This window comes from Babylonia areolata, chromosome 27 (assembly GCF_041734735.1).
Source record: "Babylonia areolata isolate BAREFJ2019XMU chromosome 27, ASM4173473v1, whole genome shotgun sequence".
In the NCBI taxonomy this organism is placed as follows: Eukaryota; Metazoa; Mollusca; class Gastropoda; order Neogastropoda; family Buccinidae; genus Babylonia; species Babylonia areolata.
Window position 1 is genome coordinate 21,619,182 of NC_134902.1, and position 17,500 is coordinate 21,636,681.

Consider the following 17,500-nt stretch of genomic DNA (forward strand, 5'->3'; position numbering starts at 1 on the left):
TGGTTTGGCCACAGAATTATAATGACAACGGTCTTTTACCCGCCTTCAAACTTTGGCCAAGTTTTCAGGGCATTTTTTTCTGCATGTACAGGTTGCCCCCTTCTCCCTACCTCCAGCGACTGCCCCACGCAAACCTGGTGTATGGCAGAATGGCTCGCGCCAACAGATCTCACCCTCACGCCAGACGGAGACCTGTATCAGCGTCGGTTCTTAATCAGAGCCGCAGGGGCTCCAAGCCGAAGATAGATGCCAAATTCATTGCCGATGAAACCCTGTGGGATCCCGCCACTCCAAGGGAGGAAACCCATTCCCTGAGGAAAGGCCGACCAGCCAGCGCTCCCATCAAGAGAAGCAGGTGAGGACACATGCACCTGACGTATGTGTGACAGTCATCCAGGGTAGTTGGGTACTCATGTACTTGACTGTTTGTACTTGTCAGCCTGGCAGATGAAAACATAAACACTTGACGTTTGCAGTAGTTTGTCCAAGCAGTTGGGTATTTATGTAGTTGATAAAATCACAGTTTTCACCCAAGCAGATGAAAACACATGCACTTAAAGTTTGCAGTATTCATCCAAGCTGGTGAGTGCATGTGCACATTACTTACTCATTATATGGGAGGGGTCTGGGGGTGGGGGTGTATATAACTCACACACTCACATACACACTTGCATATCAAGTGGCATGTGTTTCCATGCTTGCTGTGTGTTTGTTGCAGACCTATTTCAGGGACATCTGTGGGTTCTGTGAGGTCAAGACGTTCCCGCCCTGGTTCTGGTCAGTAATTTTTATTTCTATTTTTTATTTCTTATTTCTATTTTATGACTGGCGCAATAGCTGAGTGATTAAAGCGTTGGACTTTCAATCTTAGGGGGGATTTTGCCAGGGACAACCCCTTTGTTGCTGTGGGTTCTTTTCTGTACGCTAAGTGCGTGCTGCTCAGTGGGCCTTGGCTGATCATCTCATCCAAAAGACTAGCTGCCAGATCACCACTCAAGGAGGGAGTAAAAATTTTGGTTCTGTGTGAGACTAAAGCATGTTGATCCTCTTCCTGCCTCCCGCATGAACATACACACTCGCAAGTAAACGTGAACGTACATGCAAACCTACATGTTCACTGTACCTCAGGGCTACTGCTCAAGTGTTGTGTATTATTATTGTGTATTTTTCTTGATGACTCTTCTATTCCATTCCACTGAATATTGTAACTGATGCGCATGATTATGTAAGGCTAAGGTAAGTAAAAAGGGCTTTGAGTACTGAATAAGCACAATGTATACGGCTGATAAGTTGCTGGGGTCAGATCTGAGTTTAAGATAACAAAAGTAGCACCCTATTGGCTGGAAATTATGGTAATTGTGATCTCTTGATGCAAGAAAAAAAATGTATTGGTATCAGTGAAAGTGAAGGAGATGAAATTGATGATAATGTGATGATACTGATGACGTTCAGGTTGGTGATGTCAACAGCCAAGAGAATATGGAATTAATGATAATGTGATGATACTGATGATGTTCATGTTGGTGATGTCAACAGCCAAGAGAATATGGAATTAATGATAATATGATGATACTGATGACGTTCATACTGGTGATGTCAACAGCCATATGATGATACTGATGACGTTCATGCTGGTGATGTCAACAGCCAAGAGTATCTTCAAGAGACAGCCGCAGATAATCACAGCGTGTGCGTACAAGAATGGAACTCGGGATATCTTCATCCATGCTTCAGCACCAAACCTGAAGATAGTAAGTGTGTTTGTTTTCCTCTGAATATTGATTTTCTCATTGCCTTTGTGTGTGTGTGTGGTGGGGGGAATGGGGGGGGGGGCAATGTGTGTATGTGTGTGTGTGTGTGTGTGAGAGAGAGAGAGAGAGAGAGAGAGAGAGAGAGAGAGAGAGCATGCATGCATGCGTGTGTGTGTGTGTGTGTGTGTGAGAGAGAGAGAGAGAGAGCATGCATGCATGTCTGTGTGTGTGTGTGTGTGTGTGTGTGTGTGTGTGTTTCTTCAGTTTAACATCTTTCCACTTTTAGTGATTTTAGTATGTGTGTTATTGTATGTGGAGGTGTGTATGTTTTTTGTGGGTTTTTTTTTTGTGTGTGTGTGTGTGTGCATTTGTATGTTTTCACTTTTTGTATAAAGTGTATGTGTACATTTTGTATCTGTGTGTTCATCCATGTGCATGTGTGCAGTACTTCATTTGTATACAGTTTTGTATTTACAAATGTGTTTCTGCACAGGCAGGCGTATTTGAGAATGAGCAAGTGAATGTGAGTGTTGTGTATGCATGCATTCAATCTTGCTCAGGCACTCGTGTCCATATGCATTTGTGCACAAGAACCCACATCTTAGACTTGTGTGAATATCATGTAGGAACCGTAGGAGAGACAAAAAAAGAGAGGCTGGAAAACTTACTGATCCTCAAATCGTTCTACTTTGTGCACTAGTCTTCAAATTATGTGGAGTGATGGCCTAGAGGTAACGCGTCCGCCTTGGAAGCGAGAGAATCTGAGCGCGCTGGTTCGAATCACGGCTCAGCCGCCGATAATTTCTCCCCCTCCACTAGACCTTGAGTGGTGGTCTGGATGCTAGTCATTCGGATGAGACGATAAACCGAGGTCCCGTGTGCAGCATGCACTTAGCGCACGTAAAAGAACCCACGGCAACAAAAGGGTTGCTCCTGGCAAAATTCTGTAGAAAAATCCACTGCGATAGGAAAAACAAATAAAACTGCACGCAGGAAAAAATACAAAAAAATGGGTGGCGCTGTAGTGTAGCGACGCGCTCTCCGTGGGGAGAGCAGCTCGAATTTCACACAGAGAAATCTGTTGTGATAAAAAGAAATACAAATACAAACAAATACCAATACAAGTTGCATCTGTGTGCAGTTTTTGGAATTTGTGACTGAAAAACTGGGCCTGGCTTTCGCTGCTCGTCGTATATTCCTGGAAGACGGAGTGGAGGTGTTTGATGGTGCTGACATTCCTCCCCGAGCCGATGTCTACATCTCCATGGGAGAAAACTACAAAGACCCTTTTGGCACCATGAAACGTAAGCTGGACACTGGCTGCCTGTTTGTCACAGGATAGATTACAAACTGGCTCTGCTATATATAAATGTACTGGAGCCAACAGACACATTTCTGTGCATTTAGACACAGTAAAGTTGTATCTTATCTTGTCTTATCTTGTCTTGTCTTGTCTTAGCTCATCATAGCTCATCTTATCTTATCCTTTCATATCTTATCTTATTTTATCTTATCTAACATGTCAAATCATACTATACCCACATACCTTTTTGTCTTACTTTTGATTTAGACTCCTTCTAGATATTCACGCTCAGAGACTGATGATAGAGTTTCTGACAATTATTTGAAGAAATTTTTTTTTTTTTTTTAAATCAAGCACTCTCTCACTTTTTTGGCCCAGTAGTGGTGGACAAGCTGTCCTTCTCAGTCCATCATGTGGTATGACACTGATCAACACAGAAAACAGACTTAGAAGAGTTTCTGTTTTGCTGCAGATGAATGGAACTAAAGGTATTTTAAGTGAACATTGATGTTTTCTTCTTCTTTTTGTTTCCCCAGAAAGCATGATCATTTGACAGGGATAAGGTATTTTAAGTAAACATGAAAAAATGTCTTCTTTTTTATTTCCAGAAAACATGATCATTCGACAGGGGTCCAAATGGAGTCTGCAAGGGATTATTTTGCCCGAGGACCGCAAAAAACGCTCCAAACACAGGATGTCCAAACGACTGAAGTTTGTGCTTTTTGAATTTTTTATTTTTAACCCCTTAACTGCTGAACGTTGGTGACATGAAATCAGTGCGGCGTGAATTCTAAAGGCAGTTACTACTCTCTGTCTTCTTTTTACTGCTGTAAATGATTTTGCTGAACTTCTTCGTCATCTTCTGCGTTCACTCGTATGCACACGAGTGGGCTTTTACGTGTATGACCGTTTTTACCCCGCCATGTAGGCAGCCATACTCCGTTTTCGGGGGTGTGCATGCTGGGTATGTTCTTGTTTCCATAACCCACCGAACGCTGACATGGATTACAGGATCTTTAACGTGCGTATTTGATCTTCTGCTTGCATATACACATGAAGGGGGTTCAGGCACTAGCAGGTCTGCACATATGTTGACCTGGGAGATCGTAAAAATCTCCACCCTTTACCCACCAGGTGCTGTCACCGTGATTCGAACCCAGGACCCTCAGATTGACAGTCCAACGTTTTAACCACTCGGCTATTGCGCCGGTCATTTTGCTGACAAAACTGATGCTGTCTGAAGAAGAAGGAATCCAAATATAGAGCGTTGGCTGACATCCTGATGTGTAACCTGTGTCTTATCTCATTGAAGTGACAGCCTTTCACTGATGAACGTATTCAACAGCAGCAGTCATGGGGTTAATGCCAGTCATCTCATGTGTACTTGTTTTGCACACTTAGATGTATGTACACACACACACACACACACACACACACACACACACACACACACACACACCAGCATGCAGGGTTGAAGTGAGAAGACAAAAAAAGAGAATTTATTCAGAACAAATGATGACAGCATAATAGAATGTGTCTTTATTACCAAGTGTACCGGGGTCACAAGGAATGTTGGGGGGGATAGTACGTAACAAGGTACGAACATAAATAAAAAAATCATACACAAACACAGATACAGAAATTAGGATACATACAAGTGCATATCAATATAAAAACTTGTGCATACTCACACACACACACACACACACACACACACACACACACACAGAGTTTGATCATTATAGCAACTTGTGTACAACTGAGCACAGTTAAAGTTTATGAATACCTGTAACTCAACAGAAGTAAGTGTTTAACTAAGTCATATATTTGTATCTGATATACATTTCTTTATGGATGGTCGACTGGCCCTTTGACTAGCTAATCATTCCTTCTTCTTCCATTTTGATTGACTGGTCAATCATTGATTGACTGATTATTCATTCACTGTTGTTGTTGTTGTTTTTTTTCAATCAGCAAACTGTCGTAACTGAACATAATAAAATTGGGTGTTCAATATATGACTGATTGTGTTTATTTGTTGTTGTTCTTGTTGACATTTGGCAATCTGACTTGAATGAAAACAATGAAATTGACTGGTCAATATTTTATTTATTGTTTGTTCTGTGATTTTTTAAATATATTAAAAATCTATCTTTTATGATTGATTTAACATTCTGCCTTAAATCTTTGCGTGCTTCAGGATGAAAACTTCCAGCTATGTGATTGTAGGAATTTTCCTATTGCAGAATCATTAAAGTCATGTGAAATTGTCACAACTGGATAGTGTGTACATTTTCCTTTTTAGAAAAGTACAGGTTATATCTGCTTTCTTCTCTATTAGTTTGCATGCTAGATTCATTGAAAAAAATCACTGCCTGTGACCAAAACACCCCTTGGCAAATACTTTTAACTGAGCATAGGATATGTAGGCTTGGCACTGAAAGGGTTAATTAAGTCAATGCACTGAGATTGACTGGTCAATATTTGATTGATTATTTCTGTATTGACTGATCTTTTATGTATTTGTTTATTGCCATCAGCAATCTTTCTTGTGCGAACACAATGGAATTTGATTGTCAATATTTGATTTAGTATTTGTTTGTACACCAATTGTTGATTTTTTTTTGATTTTTTTTATTAATTTTTTTTTTACAGTTAATAGTTTGTCTTAAGTGAACACAATAAAACTGAGCAGTCAGTATTGATTGCTTATTTATTTATTTATTTGCTGACTTTTTTTTTAAACAGTGAGCAAAAACTTGAATGAACACACTGAAATTGACTGGTCAGTATTAATTTGATTGATTGTTGTTGTTTTTAACTGAGTGTGCAGTTGATTAAATTATTTATTGCTTGATTTGTCCATGCAGGAACCTGTCTCAAGTGAACACGATGAGGATCATCATCTACAAGAACGGGAAGAGTGCAGAGCCTCATGAGATTGTGGTTGATCCCTCTAAATTTGACGAGGTAAGATTAACGATTCATTGAGAAAGCTGGATTAAAAAAAAATTTTTTAATTTATTTATTTTATTTTATTTTATTTTATTTCATTTTATTTTATTTCATTTTTTTTTTTATATATTATCATTATTATTACTACTACCTTTTTCTATATTATAATTATTATTTATTTATTTTTTTACTTATTTTTGTAAGCTTATCTATTATTTATTCCCCCTTTTTTTTTCTTTTTTTTTTTCTCAAGGCCTGACTAAGCGCGTTGGGTTACGCTGCTGGTCAGGCATCTGCTTGGCAGATGTGGTGTAGCGTATATGGTTTTGTCCGAACGCAGTGACGCCTCCTTGAGCTGCTGAAACTGAAACTGAAACTGAGAAAGCTGGTGAATATAGTTACTTACTTATCTACATAGCATGGGTGGTATGTATGTGGTCGTTAAGTATCACACAGTTTCATTTTCAAAGAGCAGTCCATTAAGCATGTGGACTGATCCATTTGCTGTCATGAATGAAGGTGGATGCCTTGTCTATGGATGAGCTCAATGCACTTGTTTAAAAGCCACGAAAGCTTACCTGCTGAGATGGAATGAGAGCTGACATAGTATTGGTATATCTATAAAATGTATGTATGCACACCACAAGCATACACGCATTTGTTTGCATTCACATGCACATGCACACGCGCGCGCGTGCGCGCACATACGCACGCGCGCACACACACACACACATTTGCATTTGTTTGCATTCACACACACACACACACGTACACACGCACACACACACACACACACACACACGCACACACACACACACACACACACACACACACACACACACACACACACACACACACACACACACACAAGAAATACAAGTGAGAGAGCACTTTTTAACCCCTCAGCTGCTGAACCTATTGAAAGGAAGTCAGTGTGGCACGAGTGAAATGCATTTACAACTTTCTGTGTCCTTAACCAATGGTGTCACTGAGTTTGCTGAACAGAAGTGAAGTACTGCAGTGTGGGGAAGAGGAAGAAGTTAAAATACAGAGTGTTGACTGACAACACAGCCCTGTCTTATCTCAGTGTGGTGGACTGCCCTTCAGTGATGAGCAGTTTTGTCGGAAGCAGTCAAATGTACGCTTTTAAATATGGGTAGTTGCTGTACGGAGCAGAATTGAGAACCTTGCTGGACTTCAGGAACCTCTCCTTTCAACTGTGAAGAGACGCAAGCTGATATGGTTTGGACACAACACTCGACACACCAGCTTGTCCAGAGCAATCATGCAAGGCACCATCGAGGGCGGGAGAAGAAGAGGAAGACAGCGGAAGAACTGGCATGACAACATCAAACAATGGACCGGACTCCACACACGTGAGCTGCTGCCAGTGGCTGCCGACAGAGACAGATGGAGAAGGGAGGTTGCGTCTGCGGTCCTCAGGCTTCCCCCAACGACTACTTTGTAGTTATGGGCCTGAGGTTGAGGTTGAGTTGCTGAAATGTGCTCTCCCGAGGTATCACAACCTGAATTGCACACAGAGAAATCTGTTGTGATGAAAAGTAACTCAATACAATGCAGTACAGTACAATGCAGTACAATACAATCAGTATAATACAATACAATACAATGCAATACAATACAATACACAACCTGAATTGCACACAGAGAAATCTGTTGTGATTAAAAGTAACTCAATACAATGCAATGCAATACAATCAGTATGATGCAATACAATATGATACGATACAATACGATACGATACAATACAATACAATATAATTGCAGTGCATCTTCTTCTTGGTAGTCTGTCGGGAGCTGATGATGACAAGGTCTGTGCACTCAGCAATGACAATGCAATACAATACAATCAGTATGATACAATACAATATGATATGATACGATACAATACGATACAATACAATAGAATACAATACAATACAATATAATTGCAGTGCATCTTCTTCTTGGTAGTCTGTTGGGAGCTGATGATGACAAGGTCTGTGCACTCAGCAATGACAATGCATGTGACTCCGCAGCCCAAACCTGGAAGCACACAGGTGCCCACGGGTGTCACGGCAATGGTCTGAATTTTGGACTGTCCCTTGCAACGACAATGCAGTACAATGCAATGCAATACTATACTATGCAATGTAATGCAATAAAATATAATACAATATAATGCAGTACAAGTACTAACATACAGTGATCGACATTTAAAGCATTAGGGGTGGTGGTGGTGTTATCAGGAATGAGACAAGGAATATTACCTATATATCTCACAGACAAATTCTGCTTTAAATTGTAAGTGTCATTTCTTGTTTGTTTATCCTCAACAGTTCCTGCAAGCTTGCACGGCACGACTGGAACTGCGTAACTTTGCCAAGAAAGCTTACGACTGGGAAGGGAATGAAATCACGGACTTGGAAGACAGTGAGTGCCAGAGTTCTCTTCTCTTTTGGATTTTTCCCTTCTTTTTTTTTTCATTTATTAATGAATCAAGTCTACCCAAATGCCAAAATATTAAGTGAAGTTTTGCACTCTTAGCATGAATTAACTTTCTGTCTTCAAAATGTGGAAGGTTTGAAAAGCTTCTTCAGTCACACACCCGTGTGCATGCATACACACACACACACACACACACACACACACACGCACGCACGCACGCACGCACGCACGCACGCACACACATACACACACACACACACTCATCTCCACACCATCAAATGAATATATTGAATCAGAACAAGCCCTACTTAACATCACCAAAGTGACTTAGCAGCAGTGCAGGGTCTCCTCTGATGTGTGATCTCCTGGTGACTTACCATCAGTGTAGTTTTCTGTGGCTGTGAGAGACTTGGACAGACGATCCCAGGTTGGGTGGGTATGGGGGGCTCAGAATGAACAGCAGGGGGGAGCAATGCCACTGTGAAACCATGCAGACAATGGGAATTATTAGAACAACAACGACGGGCGCAATAGCCGAGTGGTTAAAGCGTTGGACTGTCAGTCTGAGGGTCCCGGGTTCGAATCACGGTGACGGCGCCTGGTGGGTAAAGGGTGGAGATGTTTACAATCTCCCAGGTCAACAGATGTGCAGACCTGCTAGTGCCTGAACCCCCTTCGTGTGTATATGCAAGCAGATCAAATACGCATGTTAAAGATCCTGTAATCCATGTCAGCGTTCGGTGGGTTATGGAAACAAGAACATACCCAGCATGGACCCCCCCGAAAACGGAGTATGGCTGCCTACATGGCAGGGTAAAAACGGTCATACACGTAAAAGCCCACTCATGTGCATACGAGTGAACGCAGAAGAAGAAGAACAACAACAACAATTGGTCGACAGCAGTCGATTGACAGATGACACCTGCAATAGGCGTGGGAAAGGGCAACAACTGCTCACCAAACTGTTCTTTTTCTCTCTTTGAACATTTTACCTCAGGACACACAGGCCGCTGCATCGTTGGGGTCATGAGAGAACAAGGTAAACAAATGCCCAAAGTAAATAAAAAGTAACGAAAGAAAACAATAAAGCAAGGTTCCACTTAACTCACTCAGTACGGCCAGTCCTCTCTTCTCCTCTACACAGACCCCTCGGATGTCCTGTGGGTGTCTGAATGACCCAACCTTTAGCTTCCGTTGTCAGAATTGTGGTATTCTTTGTCAACGTTCACCTCTTCAGTATAAGAGCCTTCCGCTTGCAATATTTTGATGATGGTAATTGGGGTGAAACGCTGTTAAAGTCGATTCTTTCACCGTTCGTATGGAGAGAGTTAAAAAAAAAAAAAAAAAAAGGGAGAAATTGGGGGGGAAGATGGCAAATGACAAAGGTGGACATTTGATGTCTTCTCTAATGGTCTGTTGATCAGCAAAGATCTGGTCCTTTCGGAATGCATGTCAAGAAATTCTTTAATGGTCTGTTGATCAGCAAAGATCTGGTCCTTTCGGAATGCATGTCAAGAAATTCTCTAATGGTCTGTTGATCAGCAAAGATCTGGTCCTTTCGGAATGCATGTCAAGAAATTCTCTAATGGTCTGTTGATCAGCAAAGATCTGGTCCTTTCGGAATGCATGTCAAGAAATTCTGTAATGGACTGTTGATCAGCAAAGATCTGGCCCTTTCGGAATGCATGTCAAGAAATTCTCTAATGGTCTGTTGATCAGCAAAGATCTGGTCCTTTCGGAATGCATGTCAAGAAATTCTCTAATGGTCTGTTGATCAGCAAAGACCTGGTCCTTTCGGAATGCATGTCAAGAAATTCTCTAATGGTCTGTTGATCAGCGAAGATCTGGTCCTTTCGGAATGCACGTCAAGAAAAAACAGGTGGGAGGGGGGTACAGCAGTGGGGGGCAGAAGAGTGGGGAGCCTGGGGCAAGGGGGCAGAGAAGGAGGTCAGAAGGGGGTTTATTTATTTTTTTTAGCTTGTCACAGGTTTTTTGGAGGATGGCGAAGGGTGGGGGTGGGGGGTGGTGGTGGTGGTTTGGGGGTGGGGGACTCAGCGTCTTCATCTTTGCGGGTAGAAATATCAAGTTGGGGTGGGAAATCGAAAGTTGGAGGGGCGGGGGTAAGGAAGGAGGAGGCGTGGAAAGAAGTTGTGGGGTAATGGAAGCAGGAGAAAGATATCGGTGGTGGTGTAGAGGAAATAGTGGGAATAATTAAAAAAGAACAGGCAAAAAAAAAAAAAAAAAAGTATTACAAAAAAACACCTGTTTTCACATACACACACACTTCTTTTTTATTTCTTTCGTTTTCCCAGTGTTTGCTAACGGTCATCGTGCATTATCTTCCAGCGCCCGTGTTGGATGATTGCCTCCAGAACAAGGGGGGACAAGTGCGTGGACCACTGTGGATCTCCTCTGGAGATCGCTTCAGTCCCTTGGGCACGCAGGAATTCCTTGTGAATATCAAACAGGTCATCCGTCAGAAGCTGAAGAATGCTCTCTTCTACAAAAAAGAGGTGAGGTTTTTGGGTTTGTGCATGAAACGTGTGAGAATATTGTATGTGTGAAATGTTTTATGTTTGTTGAAATGTGTGTGTTTGTTTTGTGTGTGTGTGTGTGTGTGTGGTGGCGCATGCAGTGTTTGAGCACGTGCATGTGTGTGTTTGGAGTTTTGTGCATGTGTGCGTGTATGTATAGTAGTAGTCGTAGTAGTCGTAGTAGTCATATTCATTTTTACATCTTTCCACTCCCAAGTGATAATAGATGAGATCAAGAAAAAAAAAAGAAAAGCCAGCAGGACAAAGGGGAGGTTACCTACTTCCGGGAGGTTATCGGCTGTAGTTGCTTTCGTTTTCTCCGCATAGGCGGATAGTAGTTTGCACAGGACAGGAATGTCAGACCCCTGCCGGAGTCTGTACTAGTTGGGTCACGGTAAGTATGTTATTTAAACGTAATTTTAGATAGAAAATTTCCTTTTAGGGGGATGGGAATAGGGAACAGGAAGAATGGAGAGAGAGGTGTGACTGCATGTGTGCATGCATGGGAGTGTGTGTGTGTCTGTGTGTGTGTCTGTGTCTGTACGTGTTTGTGCTGGTTTGGTACGTTATAGTCTGTAGTTATCAGAGTTTGTTTTTTTTATTTTGTGTGTTTTTTTGTTGTGGATCAAAGCTGTGAACTGTCGAAGGCTTTGCAGTTTGGGTTTCATGGTGCTGTTTTCTAATGTTTTTTTTCTCTTCCTTTTCTTGTTTATTTAACACTTTTGTACCCCATCAGTGCAGCTGCACTGCAGTTTCTGTGGACCAGTGCCACAAGAGCTGAGTGCACTGTCAAAGCCATGCATCATACACAGAATTTGTATGTGTATTTCTGTTTTTATTTCTGATTATCACAACAGATTTCTCTTTGTGAAATTGGGGCTGCTCTCCCTAGAAAGAGTGTGTCGCTACACTACAGCACCACCCATTTAAAAAAAAACCTTTTTCCTGCATGCAGTTTTATTTGTTTTTCCTATCGAAGTGGATTTTTTTACAGAATTTTGCCAGGAACAACCATTTTGTTTCCATGGGTTCTTTTACGTGCGCTAAGTGCATGCTGCACACGGGACCTCAGTTTAGCGTCTCATCCAAATGACTAGTGTCCAGACCACCACTCAAGGTCTTGTGGAGGGGGAGAAAATATCGGCAGCTGAGCCGTGATTTGAACCAGCATGCTCAGATTCTCTTGCTTCCTAGGCGGATGCGTTACCTCTAGGCCATCACTGCACACAGTGTCATCAAGGAACATGTAAAATCTCCATGAAAATGCTGGCAAACAATATAAAGGCTAAAGCGAACATGCCAAAAGCCCCGAGTGAGAACGCAACTTGAGAAAGCGAAAATGAGCGTACCCTCTGCAGTATTGAAATACCGGAACTGTGGGTGCAAGGGAAGCAGTGAGTGTTATGGATAAACCAGTACGGTACTTGGGGTACAAAGTGTTGACAATCTTCTGTACTTCTGACTCTGTTGATCTGCGTGTTGGATTGTTGTGTGCTATGGAAGTGGGTCAGGGTTGGTTCACTGTTGTTGTGCATGGACAAATAAATCCTTGTAATTAAAAAAAAAAAAAAAAAAGGGGGTGAAGGACTGTCTTTGTTTCATGGCAGCTACTAAAAGGGTTGTGTTGACATGTGTGCACGCATGTGTGTGTGTATGTGTGTGTGTGTGTGTGTGAGTATGTGTGTGAGTATGTGTGCGCGTGCGCGTGTTTGTGTGTGTGCGTGCGTGCGTGTGTGTGTGTGTGTGTGTGTGTGTGTGTGTGCGCGCGCGCCATGTGCGCCTAGAACTACTAAATGGGTTGGATAATGTGTGCGTGTGTGTGTGCATGTGTGTGTGTGTGTGTGTGCATGCTCACATGAGTTTATCATGCACACCTGCTTGTATGCATGCTCTCCATCCATACATAGGTGCATGCTCACAGTTGCACACATACATTGCCCTTCTGAGGTGGACTGCTTCAAAAAGAAATGGCTGTTCCCTTCAGAAAAAAAACATAAGAAGGATTGTCACAGTTCTATGACGGGCGCAATAGCCGAGTGGTTAAAGCGTTGGACTGTCAATCTGAGGGTCCTGGGTTCAAATCACGGTGACGGCGCCTGGTGGGTAAAGGGTGGAGATTTTTACGATCTCCCAGGTCAACATATGTGCAGACCTGCTAGTGCCTGAACCCCCTTCATGTGTATATGCAAGCAGAAGATCAAATACGCACATTAAAGATCCTGTAATCCATGTCAGCGTTCGGTGGGTTATGGAAACAAGAACATACCCAGCATGCACACCCCCGAAAACGGAGTATGGCTGCCTACATGGCGGGGTAAAAACGGTCATGCACGTAAAAGCCCACTCGTGTGCATATGAGTGAACGCAGAAGAAGAAAGAAGAAGTCACAGTTCTATGGCTTATTAATCTTTGAGTTTTGCTTTGCTGTCTACCAACATGGTTTTTGTGTCTCTTTGTGAGCGGTTTGGGTTTTTTTTATGTCGGGGTTTTTTGGTGTGTTTTTTTTTTTACCTTGGTCTGCGGTTGCTTTTGACTGCCAGGGTGCTTGACGCTTCGGTTTCCTTTGGGGAGAAGACGGCAAGGTGAGTTTTCATTGCTGTGCTGGAGTATCTTACAAGGTGCAAATGTTTATAGAAAGAAACATGGCAGGCCAGGCATGTAGAAATACAAATAAGCAACAACAACAACAACAATAACAAAAAAAAAAAAAAAGGAAGAAAAACAATCAGTGGAAGTACAAAGTCACAAATAACAGTACCATTTGCGAAACACAAACACACACTATAGAGACACAAAACACCTCTTACACGTGTTCACACAGAGAGACATTGATACACACACACACACACACACACACACACACACACACACACACGGAGGTAAAACAGTTAGCAATGCTGTATAGTGGTGTGATTGTTTTTATGTGCTGTCAAATGTGATATTCAAACTGTTTGTGCTGGATACTGTGTAGTGTTGTAAGACAGTGAACTCATGTAAAATCTCGACCCTCATATTTGAATAAGAGAGACTGAGATTATTTAACATGATGGAAACTATAATGGCAACATTGTACTGTTTCTTTAATTATTGAACTGTAAGCAAGGCAAAGTTTTCTATATCATGGTTTAATGACAGAACAAAATGGTGGAGATAAGGATCAAACTGCTGAAGATGAGAAGGCAGAGTGGGTATTTTGTTGTTGTTGGTAGTTGTATTTTTGGGAGGGGAGGAGGTGGTTACTAATTTATTACTGCTATGATTAATTAAAGCATTTTACCATGCAGTTTTGTATAGAGTGGGTATTTTTTGTTGTTGGTAGTTGTATTTTTGGGAGGGGAGGAGGTGGTTACTAATTTATTACTGCTATGATTAATTAAAGCATTTTACCATGCGGTTTTGTATCGATTCTTTTTGTTTCATGTTCTCTTTCATGTAGTTTTGGTGCATAATCTCCTTCATGCAGTTTTCTGTCAGATTCTTTATTGTTTAATTTTCTCTTCCAGAATGCTCAGACTGGTGTCAGTACTGACAAAGAAAGAGAGGAAGAAAGGAGAGAGAGGAAAAAGGCCTTGGAGATAGCTGCGAGAAAAGCTAAAGGTATCAGTGTCAGATGGAGAAAGTCTGTATAAAAAATTATGGGTTGTAAAATAAAACTCACTGAAAGTCCTTCTTTTTGTGTTTTTTTTTTAAAAAAAAAAAGAAAAAGAAAAAAGTTTTACTCCTACTAATCACCTGTGGTCTGAAACATTCACACTTCTTTTCTAAGTCTTATTTTACAACCAACAGTGTTTTTACAGACTTTCTTCATTTGTTAATTTATAGTCTCAGCAGCCATCTCTTGTTGACTTGCCATGTCTATTGAAGAAAAACAAAAAGAAATGTGAGACTCCAACAGAGAGCTTTCTTTTTTCTTTTCTTTTTTTTCTTTTTTTTTTTTTAAATCTCACCAGCTTTCAACTTCATGAGGTTACTCTGTGCCATACCATTTTTTTTTTCTTGTGCTAAGTCTTCTTCTTGATCTTCTTCTTCTGTTTCTTCACTGTGAAATGTTATGTGGGCATCACACAAAAGAACTGCTCACTGGATTCTTCCAGGTCTGTCGGTCGTGTCTCTACAAATGGGTTTCTTGTCCATTCTGCAGTGTTGTAGACCCCCTCATCTCTTTTCTTTGTATTCTCATCCTGACGGGCGCGGTAGCCAAGTGGTTAAAGTGTTGGACTTTCAGTCTGAGGGTCCCGGGTTCGAATCTCGGTAATGGCACCTGGTGGGTAAAGGGTGGAGATTTTTCCGATCACCCAGGTCAACATATGTGCAGACCTGCTGGTGCCTGAACCCCCTTAGTGTGTACATGCATGCGCAAGATCAAATATGCATGTTAAAGATTCTGTAATCCATGTCAGCATTTGATGGGTTATGGAAACCAGAATATACGCAGCATGCACACCCCCAAAAGCGGAGTATGGCTGCCTTCATGGCAGGGTAAAAACGGTCGTACACGTAAAAGACCACTTGTGTGCATACAAGTGAACGTGGGAGTTGCAGCCCACGAATGAAGAAGAAGTATTTCCATCGGTCTCTCTCACTGAACAGTTCCTAGGAGGATTGGTTCAGCAAGGCTCTTGGGCCCTGTTACAAGGCCATATCAGCACAGCTTTCTTTCCTTAAACTGATGTCATTCACATGACATATATATCTATTTAGCACTTTCAAACATCACAAAGCACTTTACAGTTCTACATCAGACACAAACCACAACACACAAGCACACACACACACACATACACGCATGCGCACCACCCCCACCCAGCCCCCTCACCTCCTCACCCCCACACCCTCCCCCACTCACACACACACACACATACACACACACACACACTCACACATAATTATATTCATTTTTCAAATTACAATCTGATCTGTTGCATGATGCACCGAGTCTTTGGAGGTGAGCCCATTTCATTCATCAAAAATGACAATCTGATCTTTTACGCAGCACACTGACTCTCATCTTGCTCCATTTTTCAGAGCGCAAGCTGCTCCGTGCTCAGGACTCTGGGAGGAGGATGGTGCAGAAGGCGCTCACGGGGAAGGACCGAACTAGACCAGAGGAGAGGATCATGATCGATTTGAATATTTCATTTTAGACAACACACCTCCGCACTGTAATAGATGAAGATAAAGAGACGGCTATGCTTTCAGGAAAGGACAGTTTCAGTTTCAGTTTCAGTTACAGTTTTCTCAAGGAGGCATCACTGCGTTTGGACAAATCCATACACGCTACAACACATTTGCTAGGCAGATGCCTGACCAGAAGCATAACCCAACGCGCTTAGTCAGGCCTGGAGTGCATGCTTATATCTGTGTACCTATCAGAGTGGATTTCTTTGACAGAATTTTGCCAGAGGACAACACTCTCATTGCCATGGGTTCTTTTTCAGTGCGCCAAGTGCATGCTGCACACGGGACCTCGGCTTATCGTCTCATCCGAATGACTAGACGTTCAGTTTGATTTTCCAGTCAAACTTGGAAGAAAAAGTGAGAGCAGGATTCGAACCCAGACCCTCACGGACTCTGTATTGGCAGATGAGCATCTTAACCATTCTGCCACCTTCCCCCCCCAGTAAGGAAAGAACAGAAGATGAGACAAGAGGACAAAAGATCATGATCGATTTGAATATGTCGTTTTTGACGAAACACCTCCACACTGCAACAGCTGAAGACAAGAGACGTCAGGAAAGAACAGAAGATGAGACAAGAGGAAAAGATCATGGTCGATTTGAATATTTCATTTTAGGCGAAACACCTCCACACTGCAACAGCTGAAGACAAGAGACGTCAGGAAAGAACAGAAGATGAGACAAGAGGAAAAGATCATGGTCGATTTGAATATTTCATTTTGATGTCATGCCTCCAGAATGCAACAAATCAAGACAAGAGGAAAAGATCATGGTCGATTTGAATATTTCGTTTTGATGACATGCCTCCAGAATGCAACAGATCAAGACAAGAGGAAAAGATCATGGCCGATTTGAATATTTCGTTTTGATGACATGCCTCCAGAATGCAACAGATCAAGACAAGAGGAAAAGATCATGGTCGATTTGAATATTTCGTTTTGATGACATGCCTCCAGAATGCAACAGATCAAGACAAGAGGAAAAGATCATGGCCGATTTGAATATTTCGTTTTGATGACATGCCTCAGATCAAGACAAGAGACTGCTGTGTTTTTAGGAAAGGACAGATCGATACACGAGGAGATCACGACTGATTTCAGTATTTCTTTTCGATGACACGCCTCCAGACTGCAATAGATCGAGACAGTGACAGCTGTGTTTTCTGGAAAGGACAGATTGAGAGCAGAGGAGAAAGTCACGATTGATTCGTTTGTTTCATTTTCATGATACTGCAACAGATAAAGACTTACCAAGGTGGCTTGCACAGATGATCTTGGCAGTGCTAAGTTTGCATTGTGGTTGGAATTTCCCTAAGTCAGCAGGTAAAGGGTG

General features: G+C 41.9%; 1 protein-coding gene across 1 annotated transcript in view; it reads left to right on the forward strand.

Annotated features, from left to right (window-relative positions):
* LOC143301646 (doublecortin domain-containing protein 1-like) overlaps window positions 1-17,500 on the forward strand; it is a 95,001-nt gene that overhangs the window by 2,790 nt on the left and 74,711 nt on the right. The window contains exons 3-10 of the mRNA XM_076616077.1: window positions 92-355; window positions 719-777; window positions 1,648-1,751; window positions 2,893-3,055; window positions 3,663-3,765; window positions 5,925-6,024; window positions 8,349-8,442; window positions 10,804-10,970. Coding sequence (XP_076472192.1) covers window positions 92-355; window positions 719-777; window positions 1,648-1,751; window positions 2,893-3,055; window positions 3,663-3,765; window positions 5,925-6,024; window positions 8,349-8,442; window positions 10,804-10,970 — 1,054 coding nt within the window. The remainder of the gene's footprint in view (window positions 1-91; window positions 356-718; window positions 778-1,647; window positions 1,752-2,892; window positions 3,056-3,662; window positions 3,766-5,924; window positions 6,025-8,348; window positions 8,443-10,803; window positions 10,971-17,500) is intronic.